Source organism: Oculina patagonica, chromosome 10 (genome assembly GCF_052425735.1).
Source record: "Oculina patagonica isolate OP01 chromosome 10, crgOcupat, whole genome shotgun sequence".
NCBI classification, from domain to species: Eukaryota; Metazoa; Cnidaria; class Anthozoa; order Scleractinia; family Oculinidae; genus Oculina; species Oculina patagonica.
The window spans coordinates 5,482,323-5,497,513 of record NC_135767.1 but is presented as its reverse complement, the minus strand read 5'-3'; the positions used below and the strand labels follow the sequence as shown (position 1 = coordinate 5,497,513).

The 15,191-nt window shown below is 39.9% G+C and overlaps 1 protein-coding gene across 1 annotated transcript; it reads left to right on the top strand.

Moving 5' to 3' along the window:
* Positions 1 to 1,184: 1,184 nt before the first annotated feature.
* LOC144628288 (TBC1 domain family member 30-like) lies at positions 1,185 to 13,808 on the top strand. Its single transcript, XM_078486367.1, has 9 exons — positions 1,185 to 1,705; positions 2,102 to 2,266; positions 4,541 to 4,602; positions 5,563 to 5,628; positions 5,852 to 5,971; positions 6,439 to 6,624; positions 7,352 to 7,695; positions 8,821 to 8,926; positions 12,273 to 13,808. Exons 1-9 carry the CDS (start codon positions 1,318 to 1,320, stop codon positions 13,665 to 13,667), a joined length of 2,832 nt encoding a protein of 943 aa, XP_078342493.1. The 5' UTR covers positions 1,185 to 1,317; the 3' UTR covers positions 13,668 to 13,808.
* The last annotated feature ends 1,383 nt before the right edge of the window (positions 13,809 to 15,191 follow it).

The window sequence follows — 15,191 nt, the reverse complement described above, 5'->3', positions numbered from 1 at the left end:
ATCGGGCCGATTTATTATTTAATTTTTTCCTTTGCCTCGAGAAGCGCGTAGCCTGATGCGAGTGGTGATGACGTCATCGGTCGATGGTTGTCTTTCAGGAGACCATCGACCGACCACAGTTCACACAAGTTACCTAAACGATCTCAAAACTCCATGTGCTGAAAGCTGCTGCCCCGTCTCCAAAAGTTTAAAATTTTATCCCAATTTCTTCCTCCCTTTCCCCCTTTGAGAATGCTAGTTCTAAACAAGATGGGCCCTCGTCGAGCTCGAGTACACTTGGACCACTTCCCTAAAATCGTGGTTTCCTGATAAAATATTAAGCGATCCGTGACTGTTGTTTTGCGATGCATTTACGAGCTGGAAATAATATAACGAACAAATAAAAATCATATTTTAAAATGATAACAACAACGATAAATGGTATAAACAATGGCGAAAAAAATGCCGATTTATTTTTTTAAATTTTTGCGTGACCAATGGAGAGGAAAATTCTAAATACATTAAAATATGGCAAAGACAATTACTTTTCCTTCCTGCGGACGCAGGAAGGATGTCTGCGTTCAAACTCATCGTGTATTAGCCCTCGTAGATAGCCCGCAAATTGAATCGGTTACCGGGCAACAAATTATCGTATAAAGATTTTAGTCAAATGGCGTGATCAGATGGTCTGACATGGCCTACACACGTAGCAACAAACGAACAATACAGTTTTAAAGGGAGAAAACGGAATGTTTAACTTTTGAAAATAAGACGCTTTTGTGATAATAAAAACCTTTTTTCTACCAATGTTATCCAATGCTTCCATACGGTTCTGTTTGATCAGTTTTTCACAGGCTTCCCCCAGTCGCCAAGAAGTGAGGTTTTGAACAGGAATCAGTTTTTATTTTTAGCGGCAAAATCTGTAAATAAAAGTATCAAACCAATATTTTTCAGCAAATAAATGAATCAACTAAAGAAACACGGTTTTCAATCGCTTTCTACAACGAAATCCTACAGTGATCAAAAGATCAAATCTCCGCACGAACAATTTTCCTGCACTGATCAAAAGATCAAATCTCTTCAAAACGAGTTGAACCATTTTCTACGTCTTAAAAACCCCACTATTGCGAAAAAAAAATACATTACAGAGGTTTTTTCGCACTTTATCTGAACCACAAAAAATTGTAATTACATTTTCTCAAGAACGTTCAGCTCGGGAGGTTCAGAGGACATTTTTAATCTGGAGTTGTTTTGTAAACAAACGCACAACTGTTATATTTGTGCGCGCCGCAATGAATTTCAAATGAGCCGTGTCGTCGATGTCAGCGGACCTCAAACATGGCGGATCAAGAGGACGATGACTCGGATTTTGAACGGCAAGGGAGTACAGAACGAGAGAGTGTGAGCACTGAGAGTAGTTATGACGAGGGTCCGTTAAGTCCAAGAAGTGAAGATTCTGATTGGGGTTTCGGTGCGAATGAAACTGTGGGATTAACGCATGGATTTGACCCCGAAAAACAACGCAGTGAACTGATCAATGCTGAGAAGAAAGCTTCGATTGTAGACTGTCTTTTGTTTGAAATTTATGACCAGTATCATAGCAGAGACTCAGTGGATAGTGATAATGTTACTGAGTGTTCTACCACATCGGGGAGTTTCTACGGTGGCTCTTTCGACCTGGAAGAACGCGGAGAAAGTTGGACGAGAAATGAACTCTTAGCGAAAGGTTAGCACTCGGGAAATTACTGTAAGCTCAATTCGCTTGTAGAATTATCAGCAAACGCACAAGGTTCGAATGGTTATTCACGATAATTTGCCATTTTCTACTTATTGCATGATGTGAAAATTAAGAAGTCAAACGAATGCTTCGTTTTGGAAAATGTACACGGAAATCTACATTTAATCATGATTTAGCAAAATGGCGTGCGTTGTGTTCGATACTGTAATAAGCTTACGAACTACTATTTCACAGTTATTTCAGGGGTGTTAATTGCAAGATCTAAGCGTATTTTATTCCTTTAACTCTTAGACTTGAATATTTTGCTAAAACAGTCAGCATTTGTGCAGGTGATGTCTTTTAATTTAGTTATTTATGTTGAATTCATTTCTTGTACACACGCAGATACGGATGAGCTGAGAGTTATGGCGAAGGAGATGCGAACACGAATTTCCATGTTGTCGACAAAATTGGTTAAACAGCTGAAACGAAGGGATAAACACGCTTACAAACTGCAAAGAAACTTTGATGTTTTAACTGCAATTCTCCAAGCGGTTTCATTGAAACGGCGTAAGTAGAAAGTTCCCTCCTACACAAATCAATTTGTTGAGAAATTTTAATTTTTACGTTTCCATACTTGTGGCAGTTTCAAATTAAAATAGAAAACAAATCATAGGTGTTCAAGAGAGGGGATCTCTCTGTGGTAAATTAATTAATTTTACCCCGATTTTTCAGCACAGACATCAAAAGCATTCACAATGATTTCTATATATAACTTCACGACAAAGGTCGCTATTTGTATTTAGTGATCAAAGCTGGGATTATATATTAGAATTGCGTTTATTGGAGGCGGGGGTGTTCTTTTTTGGAAAGATCTAAAAAATAATTTTTTAACACATAAACGCAGCGTGATGTCGCTGCAACAACTCAGCTTTTTTCAATACGTACATCTGTGGATAAAAATTGCCAAAAAATTGTTGAATCGTTCTAAAATCTATTGTGATGTAAATTGCTTGACACGTCTTATTTTTGTCCCCAACATGCAAAGTTATTTTTTGATCAATCACGGTTTCTTTATACAGTCAAGTTGAAGCCTTGAAAATTTTACAAGTTTTGTATTTCACTATTGTTAGAAGAAAGTTTTTTGACATTGTCATGTAGTTCCTGCCTATTTTAATGTGAATGGGACACTGTGTTGTACACTGTAAGATGTGAAGATTATTGTAAATATTTCAATTATCACAACAGTTCTGACGTAACTAAGAAACTGTACCCAAAACTGAAATCCAAATTGGCAAAATCTGTTGTTCTTCGGATCAAAGCAAGATAAATTGGTTAAATGTAAATGAGGATTGTATTTATTGTGAGTGACAATTTATTAATCAAGATGCCGACGCTAATAAGGCTGTAGACATTTTTGACAGCTTTTGACAGGCAAGTCTTTGCAGTACAATTTGTCGGCACGCATGATGAGTCATTTATAAAGCAGCTTTTTTATATATGCAGTTTGTATTGAAAGCTAGACTTCCTCTGGGGCTGTGTTTATCCGCCAGCACAGGCAGGCCGAATGAGGGGGATTAGGGTTTATTATTAAATTTGTGAAATAAAGCTCTGTAGATTTGGATGTCAAGTGTTTGAAGGTCCCATAATCCCTTTGAAATTATTTATAAATATTGTTTCTCAGACCAAGATATTTGTATCACGCAAATTATACAGCTACTATACTGTATGATACTTACTTATATTGTTGTCTGGTTCTCGCACTCACTATTTCCCCTAGACTATTATGTGAGAGCTAAGGACAGAACTGGTCTACCCAATGCCCACTTCAAAAAATCGTTAATCCCCCCCCTCCCCCCGGCAGTAGTGATCATCAGGTAAAAGAAGCCCAGCTTCATGAAGTCATTTGACACATATATTCAAAAATTATTATTCAACAAACTTAACTATCTCGATGCCAATATATGGTCAGGAAGTCCTTGTTATCTGTCATCCGTAGATAACAGATTATCTGTGATATTATGTAGTTTGCAGAGATTTGTCCACAGGGTTGGAAACTAAAATTTCGGAGCACTCGCCATCTGGGCGACTGACCTTCAAATTGCGCTCGCCCAGATCAATTTTTTTCTCTCCCAGTCTCCTCCATTAAAGAAAGGAAAATTTAGCCCCCCTCCCCTAACATTTTTAATCACATTCGATACTCATCGTGCCACAGTGGTGGTCGATCATGATACAGACTGCAATCTATTTCTTGAATGAAAAATCGGCAAAAAAAAGACCTTACTTCACAATTTAACCATGAGCATGCTTACTTCAAAAGTTGAAACACAGTTTTTAATTTGATACGTCTTCCCAAATTCCTGTATGTTGCAAGCAAAGTGTCGAAATTGTACAGAAAAAGAGGCAGGAAAAGCAATCTTGCCGCGTTTCGTGGATCGGTGGACGCTTATTTTGAAAACTATATTCTGGATATGAAAATCGTACTCGCCAAACCGGGCGAGTGATCCGTGATTTGTACTCGCCCGACAGTTTTCACATTTGCCTGGGCGAGTGGGCGAGCACTAATTTCCAACCCTGTGTCCAAGTTCTTGGAAATTGCTGCATAAGCGCTCTTTAGCTGTAAAATACTATTTTTTTTTACAATTTGTTGACTAATAAAAGCAGTTATCCTGCTTTTTTGTGGAATATTGTCTGATTCTAGCTAAAAGGCTCAATATGATTAATAACAATAGTGGGTCTGAATCCTAGACCTAGGGCCATATGTCAGGTGTACATTATGTGGGTTGAATTTGTTGTTGTTTTTTGTCCTTGCTCTGAGGGTTTTTCTCGCACCGTTTCTCTTAGGTGTGGACACAAAAATCAGATTTTCATTCATCCCTCAAAGTGGAAAGAAGGCCTTTAAACATGTAAGTAGATGACTTTGTTTTGTTATGTCGAATGCATTGCACACCCCCATCCCATAAGCAGACACCTTGTCATGGCCCTGCCACTTACAAACAATCTATTTTAAACCTCCAATAAAGAGTCTCCTCTTCTTTGTGGGCACTTTTTTTGTGTGGACATACCTGGGTGTTCGCTGACAGGATGTTTCACTTACAATGTACAGGGGCGGATCTAGGTAAGGGGAAGGGTGCAAAAGGTGTGCACCCTTCACTGAGATGATCTGCGGCTTAGTATTCGCTTTTAAAATTTGTTTACCGTAAATGATCTACTAGACGCCCGGGGCGTCTATTAAATTTTAGGGATCCTACAGGGGGCGTTAAATAGATATGAGGCGTTTATTTCAATGTAACTGAAACAACGTCAACAAAACAAACGAGACACGAAGTTAGTTCGCGGAGTAAGACAGAAAGCAGAGTTTGTGACTAGGAGTTTAATCTATTCTGCGCTAATGCAAAGCCTGGAGATGTTGTTCACAGCTCGATATTGATGTTTTCATCGACGTCGGGGTCAACCATGTTGGTGTCGTTGGCCTATTAAATGTTCGAAACTAAATAAATTGTGTGATTTTACTCTTTGGAGGGTTCCCTTGGTTTTTGAGGCCGTAGGCCGAGCTGATTAAAATCAGATGATATTCCGCAAGATTGAGCAGGATAATTGTTTTATTATTCAGCAAATTGTCAACGAAGCACATTTGGCAGATAGAAAAACTGTAATTATGCAGCGCTTTACAAGACTTTAGACAAATCTTCGCAACCTACGTATATCGCAGGATATCTGTCATGTACGGATGACAGATAATGTTAACATTTTGACCATAATTATATGGGCAGCGTGCGCATTTGTTGAACAACTATAATAAATATTTGTCTATTCCTAATTCCTACCATCTTCATGTGAACACTGTTTGCTGTCTATTCTTCTAGTGGCTTGCTGCATTCAAAGCCATTGCAAGGCTAAAGGAAGGTGTCCCATCACCGTGGAGAAGAAGGGTAAGATAGTGGCCTACATGTACAGCGTACAAGTAGCTAATATCTTAAGTTTACTGTTGGATGGATTTCTTTTGGTGGATAATTTTGACTTCAGTTTGATTTGCCTGGGCTAGCATAACTGAAAGGGATATTTTGGAACAATAAATTATTACAGTTGCATGTTGGTAAATCCTTACTGTTCTAAACTTACATTTACTAATTATTGTTAATTAATTTTCTTTAGCTCTGGTTGTGTCTGGCAGAAAGCAAGATAAAGGATTTGGACTGGGAAAAAACAGCCAAGTTTTGCTTTAATGAAAAGAGCAACCCAGATGATGATGAGCTAGGATCACAAATAGTGAAGGTGAGAGTTGGTGTCCAAGAGGAATATCGCATGAAACAAAATCCTTGAGGACAGAACACACATCCAGAAAGGGACAAGAATTCAAGTCCTAATCTTTAGAAAAAATGCCTGCCCTCCCCCTCCCCTCCCCAAATTAAAAAAAGTGTTAATGGTTCATCCCTAGAGGCGACAAGTCTCACAGTTATTGTTCCAGGTTCGAGCCCTGGCCAAGGTCATGGTGTTGTGTTCTTGGCAAGACACTTTACTCTCATAATGCCTTTCTCCACCCAGGTGTACAAATGGGCATCAGCAGTAACCCTGTAATGGACTAGCATCCCATCCAGGGGAGAAGTAGAAATACTCCAAGTCAGAGCTTCATGCTACTGAAATCGGGAAAAGCTCTAGCCTGGTGGACCACTAGGATCAAACACAGACTTATACATTATTGTACTTGTATTAATTTCTACAAATATATTTGACTTGTTCAGGATCTTCATCGCACAGGCTGTAGCTGGTTTTGTGGTCAGGACACTCCAGAAGAGAGAGCATCCTTAAAGCGGGTTTTGTTAGCTTATGCCAGGCGTAACAAGGCTGTGGGGTACTGTCAAGGGTTCAATGTCATTGCAGCATTAATTCTACAGGTCATGGAAAGAAATGAGGAAGATGCACTGAAGGTGAGTTTTTTACATATTCTCCTTACTAGTTTTCATACATTTTCATTAGTACCAGTTGGGAGAATTGCATGATTCACAGTTTTGTTGTATAGGTTTGATTTTAGTGCCCACATTCCATTTAACACTCCCATTAAATCAACACCTATTAAGATTTTTTTTATATGAGTGCACTTACTCCATTATTGTATTGTATGTGGCCCTAATAATAAGCAACTTATGCAAAATTATTACATGTAACACTCAAGTATTGTGTTTAGATTAGTTTTGGGTGGATTTGTTTTAAGTTACTCATCAAAACTGCGCCGCCAGCAAAAAGCATGGTTTTTGCATACGTTGTTTCTTGGAAATGCAGGAAAATCCAGCGAAAAAAATACAGGTCAATGTTTTACACATGTAAGCAAACCTACATGCGAAATTTGAAGTTGTTTTGACTATGCTGAATTTAAGCCAAAACCCTTCAATGTCTGGTTTGTAGTTTGGTCAAGTACAGACATGCTTCTCAGTTAGCCCCCTCTCTAAAAGCAAAAACACTTCAGTCTGATATAACATGATATTTGTGCTGTGTCCAATCAGATGATAGATCAAAGCCCTTGGTTTATTACCATAAGGGTATGCTATTTATTAATCCCACATCTGACTGGGTTTCACATACTACACATTTACTCATTCAAGAACCCACTGTAATTGTTTGAAATGGTTTTAAAACTGTTTTCATTTTACTTCCTAGGTCATGGTGTATGTGATTGACCATGTGTTACCCACCAACTACTTTGCAAACAATCTGCGCGCCTTGTCCGTTGACATGGCAGTGCTCCGTGACTTGATGCGAGCAAAGCTGGAGAGGCTTTCCAAACATCTGGACAGCTTACAAGCACAAGCCTTGTCACAGAACGGTTCAAACGCCATGTACGAGCCACCCTTAATCAACGTGTTCACCATGCAGTGGTTTCTAACACTGTTTGCGACATGTTTGCCTGAGGAGACTGTGCTCCGTGTGTGGGATTCTATCTTGCTGGAAGGCTCAGAGGTGCTTCTTAGAGCTGCTGTTGCTATCTGGGGTAAACTGGGAGAGTAAGTATCAAGCCTTGTGTTGTTTTCTTGTCAGTCAGTTTGTCTGTCAGTCAGTAAGTCTGTCTGTCTGTCTGTCTGTCTGCCAGGCAGGTAGGCACTTCAGTCAGTCAGTCAGTTTGTTTTGCAAAAAGTTGCAGTCAGTTGAAAATTTTGCGTTTCAATGTCTAAAAATCCGGCGCGTTTCAGTTTATTAGGTCGAAAGTTTTTTTTTATTAATTTATTATTTTTTAAGCGATCGCGTCCGCCTGACCCAGCCGTGATTGCGAAAAAATATCTTCCTACACTGCAAGGGCTTATTAATATACAAGAAATTGTGTCAAAATATGGGCCCATTGTCTTGTGTTCGGGGATCTTATAATCGGACGGCTTATTGCGTCTGAGATTTGAGGGCGTTACCGTATTTCCAGGATAGGGGAGGGTGAATTTTCAGAAATTAGTGTTTTATTTTAGTAAAAGAAGAGAAAACGTCGCGTGTTCACAAGCGGGCAATTTGCATACGAAGCTGTTGAAATGGATCTATTGTAGTGCGGTCTCAGACAAGTGAAGACGTACCTTAGGGTTACTATTGTTAGCAACTACTATAAATGTAAGCGATTTTTTCTGAGCAACATTTAGCGATTTTCTGAAAGTTTTAAAAGATTAGTGATATCCTGTAAACCAGTTTTTAATGGACATATAGCTAAGATGGAAATAAATGTTCAGTAAAAGAACAAACTCACTTGAAATTGAACGAACATTTGTACTGCCAGAAAGAACAATGTTACTGGCATCCAATTTTTAAAGAAATTTTCAAGTCGACTACGTTTAGTTTTGTTTTCCTTTAGGGTGTAAATTTGACCGAGACAAATTTTAGCGAGCACTAAATTTAGCAATTTTTGCCCAACTTGCTAAAATGGGTAGCCGCTAACAATGGTAACCTTAAGGTAATTCCGTAAACTGTTCTGCTTTCCCAGGTGTAACTGGAATCATTTTAAAACACAGCAACTGGATTTGTAGTCAGCCGTGTATAAATGCACGATCGTTTGATAAAACAGCTGTCTGTGAGCTCGCGTGCCTTTTAATGACTTGTCAGTCCCAGTATTGATACACCTTTAGATGTTAAGAGGCACATTATCTCTTTAACAGGCGCCTTGACGACGTGGAGACTGCAGATGACTTTTACAGCACAATGGGTGTACTTATACAAGACGTTTCGACTGGAAATGTCATAGATTGTCAAACGCTAATGCAGGTAACGTGCACCAACTCACTCTTCTATATTTCAATAGAAAATCTTCTCCTCGAAGTGTCATTTTTGTTAGCTCAGGTTTGCTTTTTTAATTTTTTTTGATTTTTTCACAACTTTTTTTATTTTAAAGTTAGTGAGAATTATCTCTTTCATCTATATTTGATATTTTAACATGTAAATTTAAATTAGCCATATCGATAAGCATTAGCATTCGGGACGCCCAGTGTTCAACAGTTCACGGAAAATGTTCGTACGCACGCGTTCGGGTCAGTAACGAACGTTTCCAGAGGAAACAATTGACTCTAGACCAACGGTTCGGTAAATGTTCGTTAACATTCGTTCAGCATTCGGATTTACATTAACGAGAATTTTTCCGGAGGACGTTCGGTCCCAGAGCAACAATTTTCGGGAAATGTTCGCATACATTCGTCATGCGTTCGGAACAGCGAAGCAAAAACAGTAAATAAAAAACTTCCACTCCTTGCAACAAGTCACTGTCACGTTTCTAAACAGAGAGTACAAACATACCTGTTGTGATCAAAATGTGACTTAGAATTTAGCAAGGTCGCCACTTACAGGTTTGTTGTTACTTGCGGGGAATGTCAGTCGTTTCGCCTACAAGTAGTTTCGCCTACAGGTTGATTCGCCTACAGTGAAGTCGATTCGCCTACACGACCTGAGTTGTTTCGCCTACACAAAAGTCGATTCGAAGAATGTCAGACAACTCGCCCCCCAGACAACTAGCCCCAGACAACTCGCCCCCAATTTTGCCTTCGAGTCGTTTTGCTAACGAACAGTTTGCTTAAGTTGTCTCTCTTTGCACACGCTTTAAGAACGAGAAATATTCAGGTTTTCACTTTCTTTTACCAAAACACAAGTCGGGGACAAATGATATTGTCTTACGACTGGGGGCGAGTTGTCTGGGGCGAATTTTCTAGGGGGCGAGTTGTCCGGATACCGATTCGAAGACTTCATCTTTAGTAGAGCGTATTTCTTAAGGTTGCGATCGGGGATTTTTAGACTTCATCTAAATTTATTTGAAGACTTCATCTTTAGTAGAGCGTATTTCTTAAGGTTGCGATCGGGGATTTTTATATACTCGCTGGTCACGCGTAATGTTTGACTAGTATGGACTAGGAAGAAGACACAAGGCCTGGGACCGAGAAAGGATGTTCTCGCATCGCGCATAGCTTAGCGGTGCTACCTACGAAAAGAATTTTTTTCATTAAGACATGAGGCAAATGTGTTACTCTGATTGCTTTAAAAGTCGCAAGAACATCTTTTCAAGGGAATGCATGGGTGAACTGGTTTTACAATAAAGCTTACTACGTCTTCACACTTAAATAACTTTTTTATTTTAGTTCATAGTGGCTCTTACTAGTTACTCTTACTAAATTTGTTTCTTGGGGAAAATAATCGCCAGTTGAACAAGATTGATTTTTCTCAAGAAATACCTCACGAAAAATGTCTCTAAAAGAGATTTGTAGTTTCTAGGTTTCGAAAATTTCGAGAGCGCATGCCTTCCTTTCCTTTATAAAGATAACAATCATAAGTTTAGTTACCTTCATTCCTTGTGCTTTCAAAATTGGGTCTTGAGACATGAGCGGTGGTACAGGATTTGCGACATGGCGCAAAAAGTAGTGACAGCATACTAACAAAATTGCGACAAACGACAACCCTTCTGGAAAAACTTAAATTCTGACAAGGACAAGCAATGTTCCTTCAATTTAATTACCGACAGCGACATGAAGAGCGATAAAACAGCGATACGGCACATTTTTAAATTTGGACAAGCGACACGGGAACCCCCCTGGCAGGGCCTCATATGATAAAATGCTTATTGACTGAGTTAGGTCGGGCCGGACGGAAAAATATTTGGCTCTCGGTCAGGACGCACGGACCTCGCTGCGCTCGGTCCGTACGTCCTGACCTCGAGCCAAATATTTTCCCGTCCGGCCCTCCCACTCAGTCAATAAGTACATATTAAGTTGCTTTTTGTTTGCACGCGCGAGCGAAAGTTATCTTTATGGAAAAAAATAGCTGTTACTGTCAAAAAAGTCGCAAGTACAAACAATAGAAGTGGTTTATGAATTAGGAAAACAGGAAAAAGTCACAAGTACCTTGCGCGGGCCACTAGTATTTCTTATAAAGTAAACCTTCAAACAACTAACTTTATGAATTTAAAAAATCGAAATATGTTTCGAAATAAAACTGATCTTAAGTTGCTTTTTGTTTGCACGCGCATGCGAAAGTTATCTTTATGGAAGTAATTAGCTGTTACTGTCAAGAAAGTCGCAAGTACAAACAATAGAAAATGTTTATACACTGTAATAAAGAAACAAGAAAAAAAATCACAAGTACCTTGCACGGGCCACTGTTCAACTGCATGGTTAAACAACTTACTTTACATCGATATCAAAGTAAATTAGCAATAACGTGTGTGACAAAATAAAGTGAAATTATGGTGTGTGACAAATTAGAACTTAGTCTGCTCGCTCTTTATTTGTTTGCTTCGGCGAAAATAACACACACATACCATCAAGTTAAGGTAAACTTTATTAATATTGAACTTTATTAAGGTATTCCTCTCTTCTATCTTTCGGAACATAGCAAGCTTTGATGTAGGCGAATCGACTTTGGTGTAGGCGAAACAACTCAGGTTGTGTAGGCGAATCGACTTCACTGTAGGCGAATCGACCTGTAGGCGAAACTACCGGATTCCCTTGCGGGTAGTTAAATTCGGTCTGCGAACTCGTGCACACAGTGTAGGAAAAGGTACATTTCTTTGACGTTTTCTGCAAAACAACGGAGCAACATTTCCAAATTTGTTTTCACTCTCTATTTCTTTTACTTTTTTCGTGAGAGCGTTAACCACGGTGGTTAATTTTCCGGGTCTCCAGGTATTCGGAATGCGTTTATAAGCTCGGAATTGTACGATATGCTGCCAAGAAAAATTAAGGCGCTTTCCATTATTCAGAACTGGCTGGCCGGTCCGGTGGTTTTGAATGTGAAATGGCTCCTTTTCCACGAGATTTTTCAACAAACCCACCACAACAATGTTAATATTTATGCATGACTGATTTGACAGGACAAATCCGACTAACAACGGTATTCTGTTTTCGAATACACCGGTCTGGCCGGCCAGTTCTGACAAATGGAAAGCGTCCTTTTCAAGTTAAAACTGAACCCCATCCAAGAATTCATACGGCAATCTTATAGGGACACCAAAAAGGGTCCGCCAAAGAATGCAAGGGTTAAAGTCACTATCAGGGTCACCGTAATATGCGGTGTCCGCAAAGCGCGGTTCGACTACACTGTAATTAAATTCAACTTGCCTTGTGTTTTGTAGGAGGTGTACGCTCTTGCACCGTTTCCTTTACCAGGCTTAGCAGAACTTCGAGAACAGTACACTTACAACATCAATCCGTTTTCTGATGCCACCGGCGATCAGGGCCCGCGATCAGCACTGGGGCGCGGTTCTAGCGACGAAGAAGACGACATTGACGACCTGGAAGGAGTCGGTTGTCTAGGAGCTCTGTTACCATTTTCGGAATTTGCCCCTGGCAACGGCATCAAAGCGTTAGGTCCCGGAGATGCAGATGTGAATGACATCGCAGCTGCTAGTCCGGGTGTGTTTGCTACTGACGGGTACTCGCCACTACCTTACACTACGAAGCAGTTCGGGTCCAGAGGAAGTCGGGTCTACGAGGAGATGTCGTACTTGCAGAAGCAGTACGCCAGGATGCGGCAGATGCAACAGAATGCTGTAGTAGTGTTTTCTGAGGCTACAGTACAAAATATACAGGAGTCCGAAAAGCGAAAGAGTATTCCTGCCGCTATCAATCATTTGCTTGTGTCAGCCACTAAAAAGAAGAGTAAAACTGCTAGAGGACATTTTGGGGTTAAGAAAGGAAGCGATGGGAAAGCCAGCGACCGGCTTTGTGTGGACGATGCGAGTAGTTCCAAGGGCGAGTCAAAACCGGAAGTGAAACCCAACGCGTATGAAAGGGAAAGTATGCAACATTTGAACGAGTTGTTCAAAGGCGATCAAAAGGAACGAAAAGAGGCGAGACATGTCACAGAAGACGAACAACTGTCAAAGACTGCTAGTAAACAAGTCGAAACTGAAAGGACAAAAGAGAATGTCGCAAGTGAAAAGCTAAGCGAAGAGAAGAAAGATCGAATTGTCGATGAGAAAGCAGCTAAAAAGGACAATCGAGTCACGTTAAACGCGCGCAAAATCCAGCATGTTGGGTTAAACGGTGAAGTGTCGTCGTTAGAAACTGGAAAGTCCACGAAAAATCGACCGATACTGCCGGTTTTCAATTCTGCACGTAAACCACCGAAAGTTACGGTTGTAGAATCTTCATCATTGAAGGTAACGTCCGCAAACAGTGAAACGCCCAGACCGGTAAAAGTTGTAGACAAAAACAGCCCTGCTGTTCTCGATACGAGTACGGGTACTTTCAGTGGGACGGGACGGGTGTTTACCCGCTCGCATCACGCGTCTAGTAACTCTAATAACAGTTCGTGGCTTATGGAGGAGGACAAGAGATGTAAGTATCCCGAGAACTTCAGACCGTTTCCTCAGCGAAACAAACAACCGAACAGAAGCAGGATTCTTTACGGTAACATGTCGGAGAAAGGTGCCAAGCGAATGGACGCGTTTCAGGGGAAAAAGGAAACTCGCCAAGGATTTAACGGGGTTGCGGTCAATGGGGCAACGGATAGCAAACGAAGCTAGCCTTAACATTATATTTCACGACTTTTAAATGAAACCCCATAATAATTATTAAAGCCGGATGTGAGAAATCTGTTGCACAGTCGAAGGAGTGAGCGTCTTTTAAACGCTCTCCCGTCACGGATAGAATTGAATGTGCCTGCCGGGTTTTTCGTCAGATAGGTTCTCAGTTAACACCATCCTAACGTAAGGTAAAATTCGGAGTACTTACGATTGCCACGAGATTCGGAAACTCTTCGGATACAACGATTTCAAATCGTTGTATCCGATAAATGGCACGTGATGTAACCTTCGGAGTGCTCGCGTTACTTCCGATTGGACATCGAGAATGGGAAAATCTTCGGGTACAACGATTTGCCATAAACGGCACGTGTTGTAACCTTCGGAGTGCTCGTGCTTTTTCCGACTTGACAACGAAAATCGGAAACTCTTCGGGTAAAACGATTCGCGGCAAGTAAATGTAGCTTTGCGGGGTTATCGTGTTACTTCCGATTGGACAACGGAAATTGCCGAGAAACTCTTCGGGTGCGACGATTGTCAAACAGCACTCGTTCCTTCGACTGTGCATAGGTAAGGTTGTTGTAAGGCGTTTGCAGACAGGTTGTGAATGATACTTGCACACATGTTCAGACAAAAATCTTATTTTCGGTGTTGTTAGCTAAAAAGTGTTTTAATGTGACGACCCGAAGTAAAGGTTTGTCACAGACGGCGACAAATGAATGGACATTGTTTGACGTATGTGTTGGACCGCGAGAGAATGGAATAGAAATTAGAAGTAGAATTTATGTTTGGTTTTCATAAAAACTACTTCTTTATAATGTAACTTAATTATTCAAAGGTAAATTAGAATGTCAGATAATTTATATATATAAATCGTCAACCAAGTGGTATAGGTTGGAAGTTACATTTTTGACGGGGGAGGGGAAAAAAAAAGAAAAAAAAAAATAAAAATTTGTAAGGATTTGAACTGAACTGTCCTGGCTATTTGCTACTGGTTACATGGATTTTTTTTTCGCTGCCAAATCAGCTCATTATCTTTATTATTTTTCACGTGAAACCTTGCAGGAAGTTTTTTAAAGCATATATCCCCCCCCCCCCCCTTCTCCTTCAGAAATGTAATGGTCTGGCCATATTTTTAGGGTAAAATAATTTTCAACTCGTTTTAATGGGTTGCTATAAAATAGTGAAAATCATTGCAAGATAAGTATATTTTTGGAGGCCTTTGGAACTCTTTCACGCCTTCCCTAAGTAATGTCAATGTACATGTATTTAAAGAATTGAATATTTAAAATAGTCCTTATTCTTAAGGTGCTGGTATTTAAAGGTTCGGTAAATTAAAATATGGTTGCCAATGGAGTACTTTACCTTAGACATTGGCTTTCTAATCTTAAGCCAAATGCAGCTTTTCACTCTAAAACTTAATAGGGTTTAATGCTGATCATAATGGTTCACGTTATGAAACCACATTTGGAGTTTTTTTATTTTGTGTATTAAGTTATGCTTTTAGGTTTCAGTTGTTTTGTTAGT